Source organism: Meriones unguiculatus, chromosome 6, assembly GCF_030254825.1.
Source record: "Meriones unguiculatus strain TT.TT164.6M chromosome 6, Bangor_MerUng_6.1, whole genome shotgun sequence".
Classification (NCBI taxonomy): domain Eukaryota; kingdom Metazoa; phylum Chordata; class Mammalia; order Rodentia; family Muridae; genus Meriones; species Meriones unguiculatus.
The window spans coordinates 80,031,387-80,049,160 of record NC_083354.1 but is presented as its reverse complement, the minus strand read 5'-3'; the positions used below and the strand labels follow the sequence as shown (position 1 = coordinate 80,049,160).

The following is a 17,774-nucleotide window of genomic DNA, read 5'->3' as shown; positions in this document are numbered from 1 at the left end:
CACAATTAAAATATATTTCTCCTTTTATGAGGGTGATTCTGGTGTGTGTGTGTGTGTGTGTGTGTGAGTGTGTGTGTCCTGACTCTCAGCTGTGGAGTGTATTGTCACAGACAGGACTGAGAACAGTATTTAATTATCCTTCTGATATCACAAGATCACATTGATGCATTAATTTGGACATCCTAATTATCATTTTGTTTAAAAATCTGTCCCCAGTTAGCTTCTCTTTATGCTGAGTTCAAAATACCTTAGACTAGAGTATCCCCTAAAGGCCATTCTAGAACAATGACTCTTTATTATTTAGATTTCCTAGAATCCGTTTATTACTTAGATTCCACTTTAGATTTCCTAGCTTCATGGGATGAAAAGGATAGCGAGGCAGAGGTGTGCTGGCCTCCTTTTCATGTTTATTCATACACGAAAGGAAAAGCCCCACATGTAAAATTGTTTAGAAGCCCAAGGCCTTCACTTTATAGGCCATCAAGTAGGAACCGCATCTTCTCGGAGAGCATTCATGAGACGGCACTGGATCTCTTCAAGCCACTCCCGCACCCTGGTTAAAGTTCGCTGCTAACGGGATAGGGCTTAAATCACGTAGGAGACACGCATGTGTGAGAGATTATCTAGATTAGGTTAACTGAAGTGTGAAGATGGGCCTTAGGGTTATTGGTACCTTGCCATGGGCCGGGGTCCTGGCCTGAATGAAAAGGAGGAAGTGAGATGAATTGGATCATTCATCACTCCTTTCGGCCTGCTTGTGGATACCACGTGACCAACTGCCTCACAATCCCATTGCCATTGCCACCTTACCATGACGGACTTTCCCTTTTCAGTTGTGAGGTGAAATATACTCTTTCGTAAAGCAGTTTATCGTAGCAACATCAAATAACTAGTATAACCACCCACTTGCTGTCTGCGTGTTTGCATTACTGTGGCAGTGGCAATGTATCAGGGTTAACCTGGGCCCAAGTGGAAGTCTGGGCAAGCACATGTTTATGACCCCTTTGGCAATCTGAACATGTTCGAGGATTGAAAGCAACTATTAGACTACAGGTATTTACAAATAATTCAACTATTTTCAAAAGATTGCTTCCATGGATAATGGGTGTGGGGGGGGTTACTACTCACTTTGAAGCTGGTGGACTAAAGAAGAAAAAGCACTTCAGTAAACCTGTTTCACCCAGTAATTTCCCTTATTCTCGAATCTTTCTCTCAGCTTTCTGCTCAGCCATCACCAAGCCCATTCTTCAATCTTCAGCGTAACTGCTGAGCTTCAGAAACCACGTATGAAGCCTCTCTGATCCTCCATTATATCATGAGTGACAGACAACTGGCAGAAACCCACTAAGTGTGTGGAGAAGAAACTCCTTAAGGATAAAATGTGGCATGTGCTCAGGCTCATATGTTTGCAGTCACGGTCCCCAGCTAGGGGTACTGTTCAGGAAGACTGTGCAACTTTTAAGGAGTGGGACCCTGCTGAAGAAAATGGGTCACTGTGGGGGAGAGGGTCCTTAATGTTTATAATCCAGCTCTGCGTCGTGTCCTGCTTTTGCATCCTGGCCCACCAAGAAGTGAGTAAGCAGTCTCTTGTTCCCAGTGCCACAGATGGGTTTGTCCTATAGTCGTATTTTACCTACTACCGTGAACTATGTCCCCTCCATGTGTGATCCACAGTAACTCCTTCCTGTCTTAAGTTTCTTCTTGTCAGGTATCCAGTTACAGGGCCAACAAAAGTGACTAATACAAAACCTGTCCTTCGCTCTGTAAATGTTAAATTTATTCTGTGTGTGATGATGTGTTGTATGCGGTGCATACATTTGTTTGTGAAGACACACACACATACAGAGAGAAAGAGAGAGAGAGTATGTGCATGCATGAGTGACTGTAAAGACCAGGGGTTGGTTCCTACTTTCCTTGATGAATCGCTATCTTTCTTTCATTTTCCTTTAGTTACTTACATTTTTGAAATGGGGTCTCACTGAGACTGAGGCCCATTGATTTGCCTAGGCTGGTTGGCCAAACGGCTTCAGAAACTGCCTGTCTCTGCCCTCTAAAACGGCTGTTACAGGAGCAAGCTGCCATGCTCAGCTTTTCACGTTCTAGGAATCCACTGAAGTCCAGCAGCTTGTGCATGCTGGCCAACTGAACATTTTCTATGACCTCTGTGAGTGATAAATTTTGGGAAACACTTACAGATGCACAAAGCGCATGCTTTTCCAAAGGTTGGTAAACTAGGTTAGAAAGCATTTGAATGTGTGTACATATATAGCTGTATTCCATTTACATGTAATTCCTCAACTATTAAAACAGAAGATATTATTTATAATATTAATAATCTCCAAGTTAGAGGTTAAAGTTATTTTTCAGACAAAAAAAAAAAATAGCACCAATGCATTAAGTATGAAGTTTGGGAAGATAGACCAGTAGAATTTTATTCCATATTCACACCAAGCTAATGTGTGTGTTCTCACTACATTTCTGCCCTGACTAGTGGCATTCTGTCATAAAGTAATTTATTGTTTGACATCTACAAGACAAGATATGCCTTGAGATTTGCAGAGAAAATACGTGAAAAGCTGATATTCCTTGTGGTATTTCAGACTCACCACAGCTCCATCAGCAGAATTCACATTGAGTTTGAGATGCACTTCCCTTATATGTAAATTAATGTAAATTCAGGTTAACATAAGTTAATTTAATTTTGCATCATGAAGAAATGATGAATTTGAGATGAAAATTTAATATTTAATTAAGATGATATGACATTCAGTGTTTAGCGATAAAATGTTGAAATTCTTCTTTGGGGATTTTCCTTTTGCTGCAGCGGTGGGAGGCAAAGGAAAGGACAGCACAGAACGTTCTGCACCTGGACTCCGTCAGCCTGCTTTTCTCCTAGGACATAAAAAGTCAGCCTCTTAGTTCTGCTTCTGCAGTCAGCCTGAGAGCTGGGATCACTAATCAGCCACGTAACAGGGCAATCACTGAATCTCCCTATGTCATTTTCCATCTGTAAAAAGGCATATGCATTTAAAAAGTCTTCCATTTCTACATCACAGTAATAACTCAGGAATTATATAAGATTCTAAGCATGACAGCTCCTGGAAAAAAACTAAAAAGCATCGTAGGAACTGAGTGGAAGCCATGTCATCAGTGTTCTTAGAGTCTGCCTGCATGTAAGCAGTACTTCTCTGCTAGCTATAAAAGTATCTCAAAAAGTTTTTGTTTTAAAACTTGAGGAAGTGGCCACAGACCTATTTCTCTAGAAAACTTCATCACTGTTGATGGTTTGTGAGATAGTTCACTGTTTTAGCAGCTGTCTCAGGAGCATGCACCCAATGAATACCAGTAGCCCCTTTCCAGTTGTGACAATGAAGACTCCAGACACTGATCTACAGCTAATTTCTAAAACAAAAACTATCTTGTGAAGAATACACCAAGCTTTATAAAGGTATAACTTAGTATGTCAAATTAGAAATCATTTGTGTGTGAATATACACATACTCATGAAAAAACAATGGTCAACCTAACAAAGACATTATTAACAATCTACATGTTATCAAAGTATGATCAAAAAGGGAAGAGTATATTAAAACAAGCATCATGAAAGCAGACAACAAAACATCCATCAAGGTAGTAATACACTGTCAGAAATTCACACCAATAGAAAATTGCAATACTTCCAAATAGCATATCATCAAAATCTAAATGCAAACGATTAAATCATGTCAGTATTAATATTTTCTCTAATTTGCTAAAGCAAGAATTAGTGTCAACTTAAAAAATATCTGTATGCTGAGATGTGTTCATTTAACAATGTATTCATTTAACAATGTATAAATTACACAGTTTCTAAAGTCCCCATTATTTGAAGACCCCTTTCATAACTGAAAGGTGATTAGGGAGAAATATCATTTGTCCACGTTTTATGACTTTTACTGCTGTTATTTTGGCAGCTCACGTATGCTCTAGTAAGCTCAGAGGCTTAAAATGGTCACAAGTTAGGCCTCTGTGAGAACCACTGTGAACAAAACACAGAAGAGATAAGTTTTTCCGACTAGACCCCGAGACTAGTGAGTATGCGTCAGAGAGGGAGGAGACACACACTATGGAATTGACTGACCAGTTGCCAAGCTGATTCTCAATTCCCACACAGTATCTTATTCCTTCAAAATAAAGGATCTACCATGTTGCAATGGTAGTTTTAAAATATTCTTTTTTTCCCATTAGCTTTTCAAAAATCCATGAAAATGTCAGTATTTTCTTCTACCTATGTCTATCTCCTGTTTCATGTACTTAAAGAAAGCATAGATTGCATATAATATTTGATATAATAATCCCTGCTCTATAACTATCAAACCAATAAGTGTCACAGTGAAAGGCACTACCTTGAATAAACTAAATGACATCTACTTTCATGATGCTTGTTTTTCTTTTGCTGCCTAATAAATTGTCCCATTTAATCTTAGCACCAGGTTGAGAAGAATTGTCCATACTTAGTCAATAAAGTTTACCAAAAATGTCTTACCATGCTGGAGCTATTGCCTCTGCTCCTATTCCTTTTTACCATGCTTGCTTAAAACTTAATTTCTACTATGACATTTTCATTCATCCATATAATCATGGCATCTTATTTTTACTTTCCTTTTTTGTTTTATGATCCACGGAGTTTATCTAAGGCCTCACACATGGACATGTGGGTAGAGCTACCCAGAAGAGCATGGACAGCTTCTTAGTGGTTATGATACTGAAGGAGTGATCACCCCTCAACAGCCAACACCTGTTGGTGACTGACTTACTTTGAAATCCTTTGGACACATTTTCTTAAGCATTATACTGAGTAAAAGAAGCTACTTGCAAGCACGGTGCTGTGATTCCATTTGTAAGAAACACACAAAATGGGAAAACTCATAGGGACAGAATAAAAAGATTAGTAGCTGCGAAAGTTCAGGGATCATTGAAAAGTAGAAAGCCAATGTAAACAGGTAGAAAGATAATATGGGAAGGGGTAAAAGAAAATAGCCCAAGTTTGTGATAGTTCTGACAATGTACTGAAAACATACACTTGAATCACATACATCAAGTATGTTATAAAGAATGCAAATTACACTTCAATAAAGTTCTTCTCAAAATAAAATTATACAAAATACTTAAAAGTACAGTGTTGAGCATAACAGGAAACCAAGCCTAGGTGCCCTCTTCTGCAGGGCAGGAGTTTGTTGTTGGCAATTGTTTGTTTTTCTTTTTTTTAGAGTGTCTCAGGGTTAGAGGAACTGCTTGTAACTTGCTGAATGAGACCCCATCCAGGGTTTCTCAGTGCCTGAATGAGCATTTTTCTAAAGGGAAATACTGACTAACAATTTGAATACAAATGTTTATTTCTAGCAGAAATTGATAAATCCCTAAAATCTGGGCACACAAATCTCCAAAACTATAGTTTCTTGTCATTTCTTATTGGACAAAAACCATTTGTAGTTTTCATAATAAATTGCCTAAGATTTTTCAATTATTAATTATACAAATGATCATTTAACCAAGCCTCAAGATCATACGCCTCTTAACTTTAGCAAACCACCCCTTAGCAAATTCAAACAAAATTAAAATAGCAGCTTTCTTCCCCTCTATCAGCAGCCTTTGATATTTAATTCTGATATAATTTTTCCAGAATTGTCCAACAAATATAAGTCTATTGTGAGTTTGTTATTGTTATTTGCTTCCTTCTTAGAATGTAAACTTTAAAGGTCTAGAAGTGTATTTGTTAGCTTTTTAGTCTGACAAATGATGAATAATCCCAAAATTTAAAGCTTTGAAATAACAACCACTTATTCAGATTTCTGTTTCTTTAAACAAGAGTATGAGAAACATTCATTCTTGCCCACTTGCTCACACTTATGTTTGTACTAAATCAGTGAGTCTACTGATATACAGTTGGATCAGGGTCATCTCAAAAAGGATGACTCCTCTTCTCCAGCTGGTCTATCAAGTTTGATCTCATGATAATTAGACAGAGTTACAAAAGAGAAATTCAAAGAATAAACAATTTCTTGATCCTAAATGACACCATATCAATTATTTCCCAAGTCACAGGGGCAGTTGAAGACTCAAGGTGTAAGAAAATATTCTATGTGTTTTTATGAAACCTATACATTACTTCACATACTTATTTATCGACATGTACATTGGCAACCCTTAAATATCTATTCTCTTAGCGATTTTCCATGGCCTCCGTATTGTGATAGAAGCTGGAAATCACTCTGAAAAGATGTAGATACATAAAAGGAAAATGTGATGTCCGTTTCTGCAAGCAATGTACCAGGGAGACTTGGCTTCATGTACTGATTCCTGTATCTTAATTTGATACTTGCTCCATGGATGCTCAATAAGTGTTACATGAATGAATAAATGCTAGAATTATCCTCTAGCTATTTAGTGTGATCTTGAGGCTTGGTTAAATGATCATTTGTATAATTAATAATTGAAAAATCTTAGGCAATTTATTATGAAAACTACAAATGGTTTTTGTCCAATAAGAAATGCCAAGAAACTATAGATTTGGAGATTTATGTGGCCAGATTTTAGGGATTTATCAATTTCTGCTAGAAATAAACATTTGTATTCAAATTGTTAGTCAGTATTTCCCTTTAGAAAAATGCTAATAGAAAATTGCTGAGTTTCTCTCATAAATTTTCCTTTATTTGTTGTAAATATTTACTGTATATAGATGCTTACGTTAAACTATTTTGAGTGAATATTTATAGCTGGAATGTGTATCTGCTATTCTTTTAAGGTTAAAATCTACTTTCATAGTCTCTTAAAGTTACTGCAAAGACAAGCAGCTGATTGCTCCCAGAGTCCATGAAGCATTCATATTTCATAGGAGACTTCCTTTCCAAGGACACTGGAGATGTTTCAGAACGCATATCCCATCAATTTCTATAGCTATCTAGAGATTGTACAACCGAGTCTTGGTATATTTTCCTTTCTCTCCCTTTCTTTCCACTTAAAGCCATTCTGCTTACCTCTCTGTTCTTAAGGATGAAACCAGTTTAGACACAGCAGAACTACTGATTGCCAGTACATGAACGTCTTGCCAATATCACAGTTACAGACAAGGCAACAGTGTCTGATACAGCAACAGGTACTGCTGTTTCTATCAACTCTTGACTTTCCTGTTCCCTGCCACTGACATAGAAACAAAGCAAATCAGAAAGCATATGAAATTCACTAACTACTCTAATCACACTATTCTGGGCTAAAAATGTCTAACCCTCAAAGTTCAAATGTTGGCATCTAATCACCAATGTGATTTTATTAGGATGGGCGTATTTAGAAGATGAGCAGATTATGAAGGAAAACCCTCTTGAATAAGATTAATTATCTCATACAAGGAGTCCCCAAAGAGTTCCCTTGTCCTTTCTTTTGAATGAGGTTATAGCAAAAGATGTCTGTCTACAAGTCGGGGAAAAAAAAAGTTCCCAGCAGACACCAAACTTCCTGGTACCATGAATTTCCTAGCCTCTAGCACTGTAAGAAATTAATTTCTTATTCATAAACTACTTACTTTATTAGGTATTTTGTTCTTGCAGCCCATAGAGACCAAGGTTATTAGGAATAATCTGAATTGTGTTTACTGGGAAAAGGACTTGGACAAATTGGGTGGTTCCACTTTCGCTAAGTAGATAGATTCAATATTTAAGCATCATATGTTGCTTTTAACACATCACCAAGCATGGTATTTTAGATTTACTATTCCTGAAAGGGTTTTTGTCCCTTGGAATTGTGCCCTCTTCTAAAAAAAAAAAAAAATTACTAACATGTTCTACTGTTAAGAGTTACAGTATTCAGGGAATCAATCCAACCACTGTTCTGGTGGTGACATGCCTCACGTTCTCGTCCAAACAGCAGAATGTTCAAAGCTGTGACACCGATCAGTTCCTTTTCCAGCAGGCCCTTGCCATCTGGGCTAGTTCTGTTCACAGTGGACAAAGCTTTTTCACATTCACAGATGAAGCTACAAAAGCTAATTCAAATAGAAGACCTAACCTCTGACTTTCCTTTCTTTCTTGGACACAAATCTCCCAGCATGAAAACCTCATCAGAATCTTCATCCCCCACCTCTCTCTCCCATAGACACTCAACTTTAACAGTTCTTCTTCTATATAATTTTTAATGGTCATACTTGTTTTTCAATACTCCTTCTAGCCTTTCTCTGTGGGTCTTTGTTACTTCAGACCTGCATCCTCTCGTCATTCGTGGTCTCACTAACCAGAACCAAAGCTCTGTTTTTTGGACCTGGCATTTAGTGCCTCTACATATACTTTTTAGTTCTTTAAATTTATCCACTACATGGTAAAACTGATTGTGGCGTCTTGAATGTGAAATGCCCCTCAATAAACTAGCATGTCTGAACACTCTTTCCCAGTTGATGGCGCTGATCAAGGGGTGATGGATCCATGCTGCAGGAAGCACGGGATGGGCTTTGAGAGTGTGTAGCTTTGCCCTGATACCAGTTTGCTCTCTCTGCTTTGTGCTTGCAGTTGAGATATGATTTCTCATTTTCCTGTCCCTGCCACCATGCCCGCTGCTTGCTGCCATGATTCCTACCATGATAGACTCTTATCCTTCTGGAACTATAAACCAAAAACACTGCTCTAGTTCTAAAATGACCTATTTGGCATCTCTAAAAGGATTTAAATGGTATATTACATGTGGAAAGAAAACATTCGACAAAATTTAATTGATAAATTAACTAAATTGTATAATTAAAACCATTTAATAAGTATAAATTATTTTGTCATGCTCTGACCTTGTTGTCACCTTTTCTGCCCTTCCTCTGCTTAAAATATTTCCCTCCTATCTAATCAGCCCCCATTTTACTTCCTTTGGCTTTAAGATTCATCTTCTCCCTCTCCTTCATGATCCCTTCACATTGTAGAACGTGATGAGTTTTCTGTCTCATTGTCAAAGATCATCACCTGGTAGATAATCAAGCTCAACCAACCCAGTGAAAAACGACATCGGAGATGCCTGCTTACTAGAAAACAGGGATCAGACTCAGTTCTGTCACCTCTTAAAAGACAGCTAGCTATTCATCCCCACTCTCATCTTCCCAGAACTCCATCCTGGAGAGACTTTTCGTCACAGTTTTCTCAGACACTACATCTCATGGTGAATAAGGCCAGACTCCTTTGGTTCACCTGGCTTAGAAGGAACTTTCAGCCCTCCTGAGTGGAGAGTTAGCTGTAGCAGCCTATTTGTACACACCCAACCAGGTTTAAATTGTCTTCATTGCAATGATAGCTTGTACTATTTTGTAACCCTATATTGTCAAACAGGAGCTTGCATGTGAGCACTGCTCGCGGGTCTCTGGGTCTTTCCAGTCACCTGGAAGTGAATCTCCCTGAGCTGTAGAACTGATCCTTGTGGATGTTCCCGTAAAAGAAAGGCCCATAGACACAGAAAGCTGCTGTCACTATGGGAGAAGCAATGGCAGAGGAAAGAACAGAGGGGAGAAAGGAGCCTCTTCAGAGCTCCAAAGACAAATGTGCAGAATCTGTTACTTTACACGAAGTCAATGATACATTTACGTAAATTTTTTCAGATAAGAAACCCAAAAAAGAGTTGGGTGGTGGTGGCACAGGCATTTAATCTTAAAGCAGGCAGATCTCTTTGTGTTTGAGGCCAGCCTCATCTACAGAGTGAGTTCTAGGACAGCCAGGGTGACTCAGAGAATCACTTGTCTTAAGCAAAACAAACAAACAAACAAGCAAACTAAACCGAGCAACAAACTCGAAATCATTCTCATGTTCCAGATCCTCCAACTTTATATGTATAAATATATATATTTCTAATATGTATAATATATAATCTCTGTCCTGAGTCAGGCTGCATGAATCCTCTGAGGGTTTTTGTACTGGGGTCATAGTAGCCCTGACTTTTGTTTATCCTTGAGGTTAACTGAGATTTAACTGCAGCCATCATTATGACACCATAAAGATCTTAAGATTAACAAAATGAGTTTAGAATTAATGGAAACAAGAAGTACTACTGATGATTTCAGTAGGGAGAAAAGAACATATGCATTATCGTTCATTCAGTGTTTTCATTCAGTGTTAAGTCTTACTCCTGGAACCCCACTATAAAATGAGATCCACTGAGAAAAGAAAATGTCCCTTTATTTTTCTTTTAGGCAACAACCCCTTAACAATGAAAGCCAGTGGCTATTATCCTCTAGCTTGATATTATAAGGGACACAAAGGAAGAGCCTCAGTCATGCTTTCCACTTTTAAAAGATATCAGTGGACTTGGAAAGGGGCAGGGAGGAGATGAGAGAGGAAGGGTGGGGTTAGGAGGGAATAAAGGAGTGGGCTACAGCTGGGATACAAAGTGAATAAACTGTAATTTATATTAAACTATATATAAATTAAATAAATAAATGAAATAAATCATGTTGTAAATTTAAAAAGGTAGTGCTTTCCCTTGCTGCTCATTCCCCCGTCCCATCTATGTTTCTGACACAAATGCTAAAAACTTACTGAAGGAGCCAGTCATGTAAATGCATGATTTTGTGTCAAACCCATGAAATAAAATATTATTTATAGAATAAAATTTAAGAAAGGAAGAAAGAAAAAGTGAAGAAAAGAAGGAAGAGTGACAGAAAAATAATTTGTCTAAAAGTTGTGAGTTCAAACTTAACATGTCTCTAAGTGTTAAACCTTACCTGAGGAGGACATGCTAGCCCATGTCTTTAATTGAAGCACTGGAGCCCAGTAGGAAGATCTCTTCAGTTAAAAGCCAGTCTGGGGGGGCAGGGGCAGGGGGTGCTGAAGAGATGGCTCAGCGGTTAGGAGCACTGACTGTTCTTCCAGAGAACCTGGGTTCAATTCCCAACATTCACATGGCAGCTCACAATTGTTTATAACTCCTGTTCTGGGGGAATCCAACACCTTCACACAGGACATATACATGTAGGCAAAGAACCAAAGTACATAAAATAAAAATAAATTATAAAAAGGCCAGCTTGGTTTACAATAGAAAGTTCCAGGCCAGCAAGAGCTACAGCAAGGGCTACATAGTTAGGCAAAACTATGTCAAAACAAAAACAATTCCCTAAGCTGAATTGTGAGATTACCCTTATTTTTCACCTCTGTTTTTGTATTAATACAGCTAGCACAAATGAAGAGTCTGATTAAATAAAGATACATAGGCTACTGGTCTTAGTTTATTATAGCATTGCCTTATTAAAGTCCTTTATTGTCACAAGGAAGAGTGAAGGCCAATTTTTATGCATGAATATTTCACCTTAATACAAATATCTTAAAATAAAACAAGCATCAGGCTTCTTCAGAGCTGTGTGACACATTGCACTTATTTCTCTGATTTCTCTATTACTTGGCAATTGTAGTCCAATTGGGTGGCCCTTTCCAGTCTTATTTAAAGTCTCTTTCTCAAAATAGCAGGACTAATGTCCCTTCCCCCATCACAGTTAAACATTCCTATGGGAAGAAAATACAAATAAATAGAAGTTAGAAGTCTTGGTCTCCGATGTGACATCTGAAATTTGGGGGTAGGTTTATTTCAAATAAGAATCTGTTCTAAAAATAGTGAAACATACAGAAAAGAAAATAGTTTGGTCATCTAGCTCTACTTAATTTGGGAGAGCAAAAAGCAACGCTAAGTTTGCAAACAAGTACTATTTGTACTAGAGAAACGCAAGTGTTTATCTTCTCCCGTTAGGCTCTCACATGCAGACGCCCTACAGGCTTAAAGTCTGAAATGGCTCTACTACAGTGGGAGATGATAATCACTCCCACTTCAGGGCAGAGCGAATGACACCAAATAGAGGCTTCCTTCGGTTTGGCAAACAGAACAATGGCTTCATGTGACAGAGCAGTCCTTTCGCCCTGTTTATGAACACGAGGGGGTGGGGGCATTGTACTGGCAACTTTGGCAACAAACAGATGCAGCACGGTTTTCAAAACAGCAGGTGCAGACCTTGGAAAGATACATCTGAAGGGAAGGCGAAGAGAGAAAACTCCCTGTAATTGCTGGAAAATGAAACCATTATTCAACAGAAAATTTGAGGTTCAGGTGTAACACAAACCTCGCGATGTCCTCTCGCATAGCTGGAAATGTACATTCAAATGAAGCACCAAAATAAATTTCCTTTCTGGGGTAGCAAAACTAAAGGCAGAGGAAGAATGCCTGGGGTGGGAGGGAAGCTCTACAAATTGAAAGGAAATAAAACCGGTTTTCTCCTCAGAACTCTGGGTCACAAAAGCCTGGAATAAATGAATCCTCTAGATTCTGCACAGAGAGCGACCTCTAACCGTTCCACTGAGGTCTCCGTTCCTTCAGTTATCTGTCTCTGGGATCAAGATCCTGGGTATCCGTGAGGTGTTGGACCCTTAGCAATGAGAGCCCAGAGTTCTGCTCATTTTGTGTGCCACCTGAATGAATGAATCCAGACATTATTAGGATATGCTAAACAAAGCTGTAGTCATCGATCGAAAGAGGGAAGGGGTTGAATAGAGAAAATTTGCATCCTGTGGTTAAAATTGCGCTTTTAGGCTCCCCAGGATACGCCTCTGGAGTTGGAAGCACTTAGGAGCGTTTTTTTGCTCTTTGCCTCCCCTGTATGCCCCACACCCACACTTCCTTAGAGGTTTCTGGCTCTCTCTTCTCTTGCACAAACTCTCAACTTCTCGGTCAGTTCCGGGACGCTGTGGACGAGGTGAGGCAGAGGAACCTGAGTGCTGCAAACCCCGAGGCGGCAAGAAGCTTTAGCGGAGGAGCCCGCCACTAAGAACCAAGCCTAGTGTGGTGGGGCGCGCTGTCCTGTGCATCTCAGCGTCCCCAGCGCGCCCTCCCTGGCCAGCAGTGGGCGCCTCCCGCAGCAGACACCTGGCTTTGCCAGAGCGTACAGAAAGGCCAACAAACTAGAGGGATGAAAGTCTGCCTTCCGAATAGTCTGATTGTCAATTTCTTTGGTGAGTGCTGACACCACGACAGGAAACCAGCTGCAGGCCTTCCTGGCTCTTCCCCATGGTCCAGGCCCACTCCACTCCAACAGACACTTTTGCCACTTGATTTTGAGTTCAAAAAAACACAGAACGTGGGCATTGTGCACCGGGGAAGAAGGGTATTTTGCTACCCTGCAAGGCAGGGATTTCCAGGGTGTCGTAGGACAAAGTAGTCCAACTGCTTTTCCGGACCAGCAATGAGTGAATGGAGATCAGACTCAACAGAGAAGACTGACACCCAAAGAAAATATATGCTTTAGAGAGAGAGCGCGGAGGAGGACAGAGCAGTCTTGAACCTCAAAGTTCCAGACTAGGGCAAAAGCTGACAGTTCTAATTTGAGTGACAGATGCCATACAGTTTACATTTTCTGTCTTGAATCACTGAGATTTAAACTTCCATCGTGAAGAATTGGGATTTCGAAAAGGGAAGAGGTTATTGCAACTATAAAAACTGATCCTAGGGTCAAAGACGGAGCCAATAACTTTTCACACAGACTCTAGGGGTTCTCTATGATTTCTGCAAAGAGCACTGTCCCCTTGAAATAGAATAAAGAGAGGGAAAGCATTATCTGAAAGCCATGGGCCAAGAAGCTGCGTGTCCTAGGAAAAGCAAGTTATTTTAGGTGTTTCTTCCAAGGAGGGGTACTGAGTGAATGGGGAGGGTCCTGGAACCCCTACACTCTTCAGCCTCCTCTTCCTCCTTTTCCATCACCACCACTATTACCATCACCACCACCACCATCATCATCATCGGCGGCAGAACTTGCACTTAATGATCTTCTTAAATGCGTTTTGAAAGTCCTTGTTGAAGTAAGCATAAATCACGGGGTTGAGAAGAGAGTTGGAGTAGCCCAGCCAGTTAATTATGGCACCCAACAATGCAGGCATGTGGCAGCTGCTCTCGCAGAAAGGCAGGACCAGGGCCACGATAAAAAACGGCAGCCAGCAGAGGATGAAGGTGCCCATGATGATGCCCAGCGTCTTCACTGTCTTCCTCTCGCGGGCCAGGGCCATCTTGCGCTTTGCCTCAGCGTTGCGCTCATTTTTTCTCTCTAGGCAGGCGGAGGCATAGGAGGGAGCCCCCGACTCGCTGGGCAGAGGCAAGTGCTCTTTGGAGTCGCCCACTCGGTGCACTTCGATCACCTCCAGGGTGGCGTCCTCGTCACCCTGCCTCACCGCGCCGTTAGCGCACGGAGCCCCCGCTGCCCTGTTCTCAGCACCGCGCCTCCAGTCCCCACTACCTGGCTGTCCGTTCAGACTCTTCTTGGGGGGCGGGGCCGACGACGTCCCGAGGCTGGTGCCCGCTCCCTTCTTTTCCACCTTCTTGACGGTCTTGCGGATCCGGAAGCGCGCGGCCCTGAAGATGCGCCCGTAGAGAACCAGCATGAGCAACAGCGGGATATAGAAAGCGCCGAAAGTGGAGTAGATGGTGTAGCCATGGTCCTTGCTGATGGTGCACGCGTCGGGGTCCGAGCGGTCTTCCGGGGTGCGCCAGCCCAGCATGGGCGGGATGGAGATGAGAAAGCCAATGAGCCAAGTGAGTGAGATCAGCGCAGCGGCACGCCGGGGCGTCCTCTTGTTCACGTAGTCTATGGGGTCGGTGATCGCCCAGTACCTGTCTAGCGCGATCGCGCACAGGTGCAGGATGGATGAGGTGCAGCACAGCACATCCAGGGCGATAAACAGGTCGCAGGTGACCTGGCCCAGGGTCCACTTGTTGAGCACCTGGTACAGAGCAGCCATGGGCAGCACCAGCACTGACACCATGAGGTCGGTGACCGCCAGGGAGCCGATGAGATAGTTGGCCACGTTCTGGAGGGAGCGCTCCAGGGCGATGGCAGCGACCACGCAGGCATTGCCGAGCACCGCGCAGAAAATGAGGGTGCCCAGCAGCAGAGAGGTGATCACTTGGTAGCTGAAGGTCACGTCGGAGATGCCCGTAACGTTGCCGCCTGTCCCGAAGGGCTCCCGGGACGATGTCGTGTTGTTGCCCTGGCCAACACTGAGCATATCCATGCCTGCCTGCGCACCCCGGTGGGATGGGGGAAGGGAGGAGGGGGAAAAGCTGCAAGGGGATCTCCCTTGCCCCTCCCCCTAGGGTCTTCCTCCTTTTCCGAGGAGTTTCAGAGGGAGGGGATCCAGGGACGGGAGCGGGAAGTTCTTACTGCTCTGGCGAAGGCATCTGGGAGGAGCAGCTCACCGGCGCTCTCCAGCCTGGCTCCCGCGGGTTCTGAGCGCTCTGAAGCTCCAGCTAGGAAACTGTACTTGGCCTGAGAGCGGATTCCAAATCTCTGGGTGCTGGAGAGATGGCTGCGATAGCTGTCTCACACTGTCCATTTCACTTTGTCCCTGCCAAATTGGCCACTGGAGCCGGACTCTCCCGGGGAGTAATCAGTCTCCGACCTCAGAAGTCTCTGGGTTCCAGAAACCTCATCCTACGGGGTCACTCTGTGACCCTCAACCCCATGTTATTCTCTGCCTCTCTCCTGCCTTCTACAGTCTCTGCTTTTCTTTCTTTCTGTTTTTTTTATTTTCAGCCTCCTTCTCCCGGCTTCCTCCCACTGGCCTTCCCTTCCAGTTCCCCTTTCCTTCTCACCTCCCTTTCTTTATACCTCTGTGTCGCTCAGACAGCCAGTCTCCCTTCCTCCCACGCTAACCCCCACCACCACCCAGCACTTCCCCAGTCCCGAATGCCTCCTTCTGCTCGGTCCCCCGCCCTCCTCTCCCTCTAGCCAGGCGTCTTTACATTCCAGTCAGCTCACTCAGAACTCACTTCGTATACTCACTCCAATCCGATCTGCTAGTCAGAACTCACTTCATATACCCACCCGGATCCGATCTGCTAGTCAGGCCAGTGTTTTAACAGATTAAACCCCGCCTCCTACCCAGCAAAGTAGAGGGAGATGGAAGGAAGGAAGCAAGCAAGGAAGGAAGGGAGAAAGGAAGGGAGGGAGGAAGAAGGGAAGAAAGAAATCTTTCCCCACTAGTCATTCCCTTTATCTCTGCCAGCTTCTTAGATAGAGGCAGGTTCACAGTGTGGCTACTGGAAATGAGGAAAGACACGGGGAGCCTGAAAGTTGGAAACCTGGACAGCCCACTCTCTAAACTACTAGGTAGAGAGTGTGGGTATTAGCTTCTTAAAAGCCTATCCTGGGACGATGGTGCCAATGGCCTTTGCCCAATTATCCTGTGAGTTGGGGGGGGGGGAGGAGATATAGGGCATGTGAAAAGACGGAAGCTGAAAACAGCTGAATCTCAAAGAAAAGGTGTTTTAAAAATCAGGCAGGTGTGTATTCTAAACACACAGACACACACTCACTTTTCAGTCGCCACTCCTCTCTTCACCTCCATGATATTAACACCTCCCATGGATCTGTAGCAAATAAATTCGGGGAAATGTTTGTCTGTGTGCTGTTAACCATGGGGTGCCTTTCCTGTGCACTTTGGACTTCTGCCTCTTTCACCAGAGTCTGCAGACCGTCAGAGAACTCGGTGGCGTCCCCCTGCTCCAGCAACCCGAGTCGCTCTGAAACTGGGTTCAGCACTTGGGACAGCTCTGTGCACCAAGGGCTTGCTTCTGCCGCCACCTTCCGGCAAGCGCTTCAGAGCGCCACGGAGGAATGTCTTCTATGAAGGAACCCCAGACTCCAAGACACCTGTTCTCAACCGCTGGGTCACGAGCCCCCTCCCCCTTTCCCGCCCCCCCCCTCCGTGAACCTGTCTCCAAAAACATCTACATTACGATTCATAACAGTGGCAAAATCACAGTTAATGAAGTAGCAATGAACCTAATTTTCTGGTTGGTCACCCCCTCATGAGGAGCCGTGTTCACAGCGCTAAGTAAGGTCGAGAACCGCTGTTGTAAGCAGGATACTATAAAATAAACAAAAACTATTAAATGTCATTTTAAATATTTTCTTCAACCTTTTCATTCTCTTGGGTTCTTGTATCAAGCCTGTTATATGTTCTAGCTCCTTTTGAAAGCTTGTGACATCTATCATTCACGAATTCTTTAGGAAAAATGGCCTTTTACAGGATGCAGTCGACACTTTTACCCGTTAATGTTTTGGTACCGCCGCTGTGCTGCAGAACTCACGTGTTCTGAGTTCTCACCCACGTGGGAGGGTGGCAGTATGACCTTTCGCATAGAGACCTGACTTAATACTGAAAATAGAGACTTCTAAAAGTTTGTTTTAAACTGATTTTTTTTATTTTTGAAAAAAATCAATCCCCATTGAACACAAAGAATGGGACTTCTAATTAATCTGAATGAAAACAGCACACAATAAAAGATCTACCTAGAGATTCTGATTACACGCCTGAAGTGAAGAAGTGCAGAAGGCAATTCTCAAAGCAATGAATTTTAGATAACAGGCAAGGGTTCACTACAAATTGCAAGTCTTACAATAGTGTTCAACTATGAGCTTTGAATTTCATAGTTTTGTATTCTTAAGACCAAAGAAAAGAGTAATCATTAGAGTATATTTTTAAAAAAGAAAGAAAAGCTAGTTGGGCAGACATATACAATACAGGGCAGCGTGTTTGAAGATGGATTGACCTGGACACAGTTTTCACGCCATTATTTCAGCATACCAAAACAGTGAAGTTGCCATGTGTGATGATTCATAATCGAAAAAATGAGATAAGTACGTACAGCAAGACAGACTCAGAGACCACCTTAAAAAACATGTGGGAATGTAGGTTATTATAGCAAAATCCCTCACAAATATAAATTGTTCGTTAAAATGCAATTGT

The 17,774-nt window shown here is 42.2% G+C and overlaps 1 protein-coding gene across 1 annotated transcript; it reads right to left on the bottom strand.

Moving 5' to 3' along the window:
* Window positions 1-11,208: 11,208 nt before the first annotated feature.
* Window positions 11,209-16,108, bottom strand: Htr1a (5-hydroxytryptamine receptor 1A). Its single transcript, XM_021663187.2, has one exon. The coding sequence runs from the start codon at window positions 15,033-15,035 to the stop codon at window positions 13,767-13,769; it is 1,269 nt and encodes a 422-aa protein (XP_021518862.1). The 5' UTR covers window positions 15,036-16,108; the 3' UTR covers window positions 11,209-13,766.
* Window positions 16,109-17,774: the final 1,666 nt, after the last annotated feature.

What these genes read in the sequence shown, in the direction of transcription:
- Htr1a (XM_021663187.2), bottom strand. Translation starts at nt 15,035, where the DNA reads ATGGATATGCTCAGTGTTGGCCAGGGCAACAACACGACATCGTCCCGG.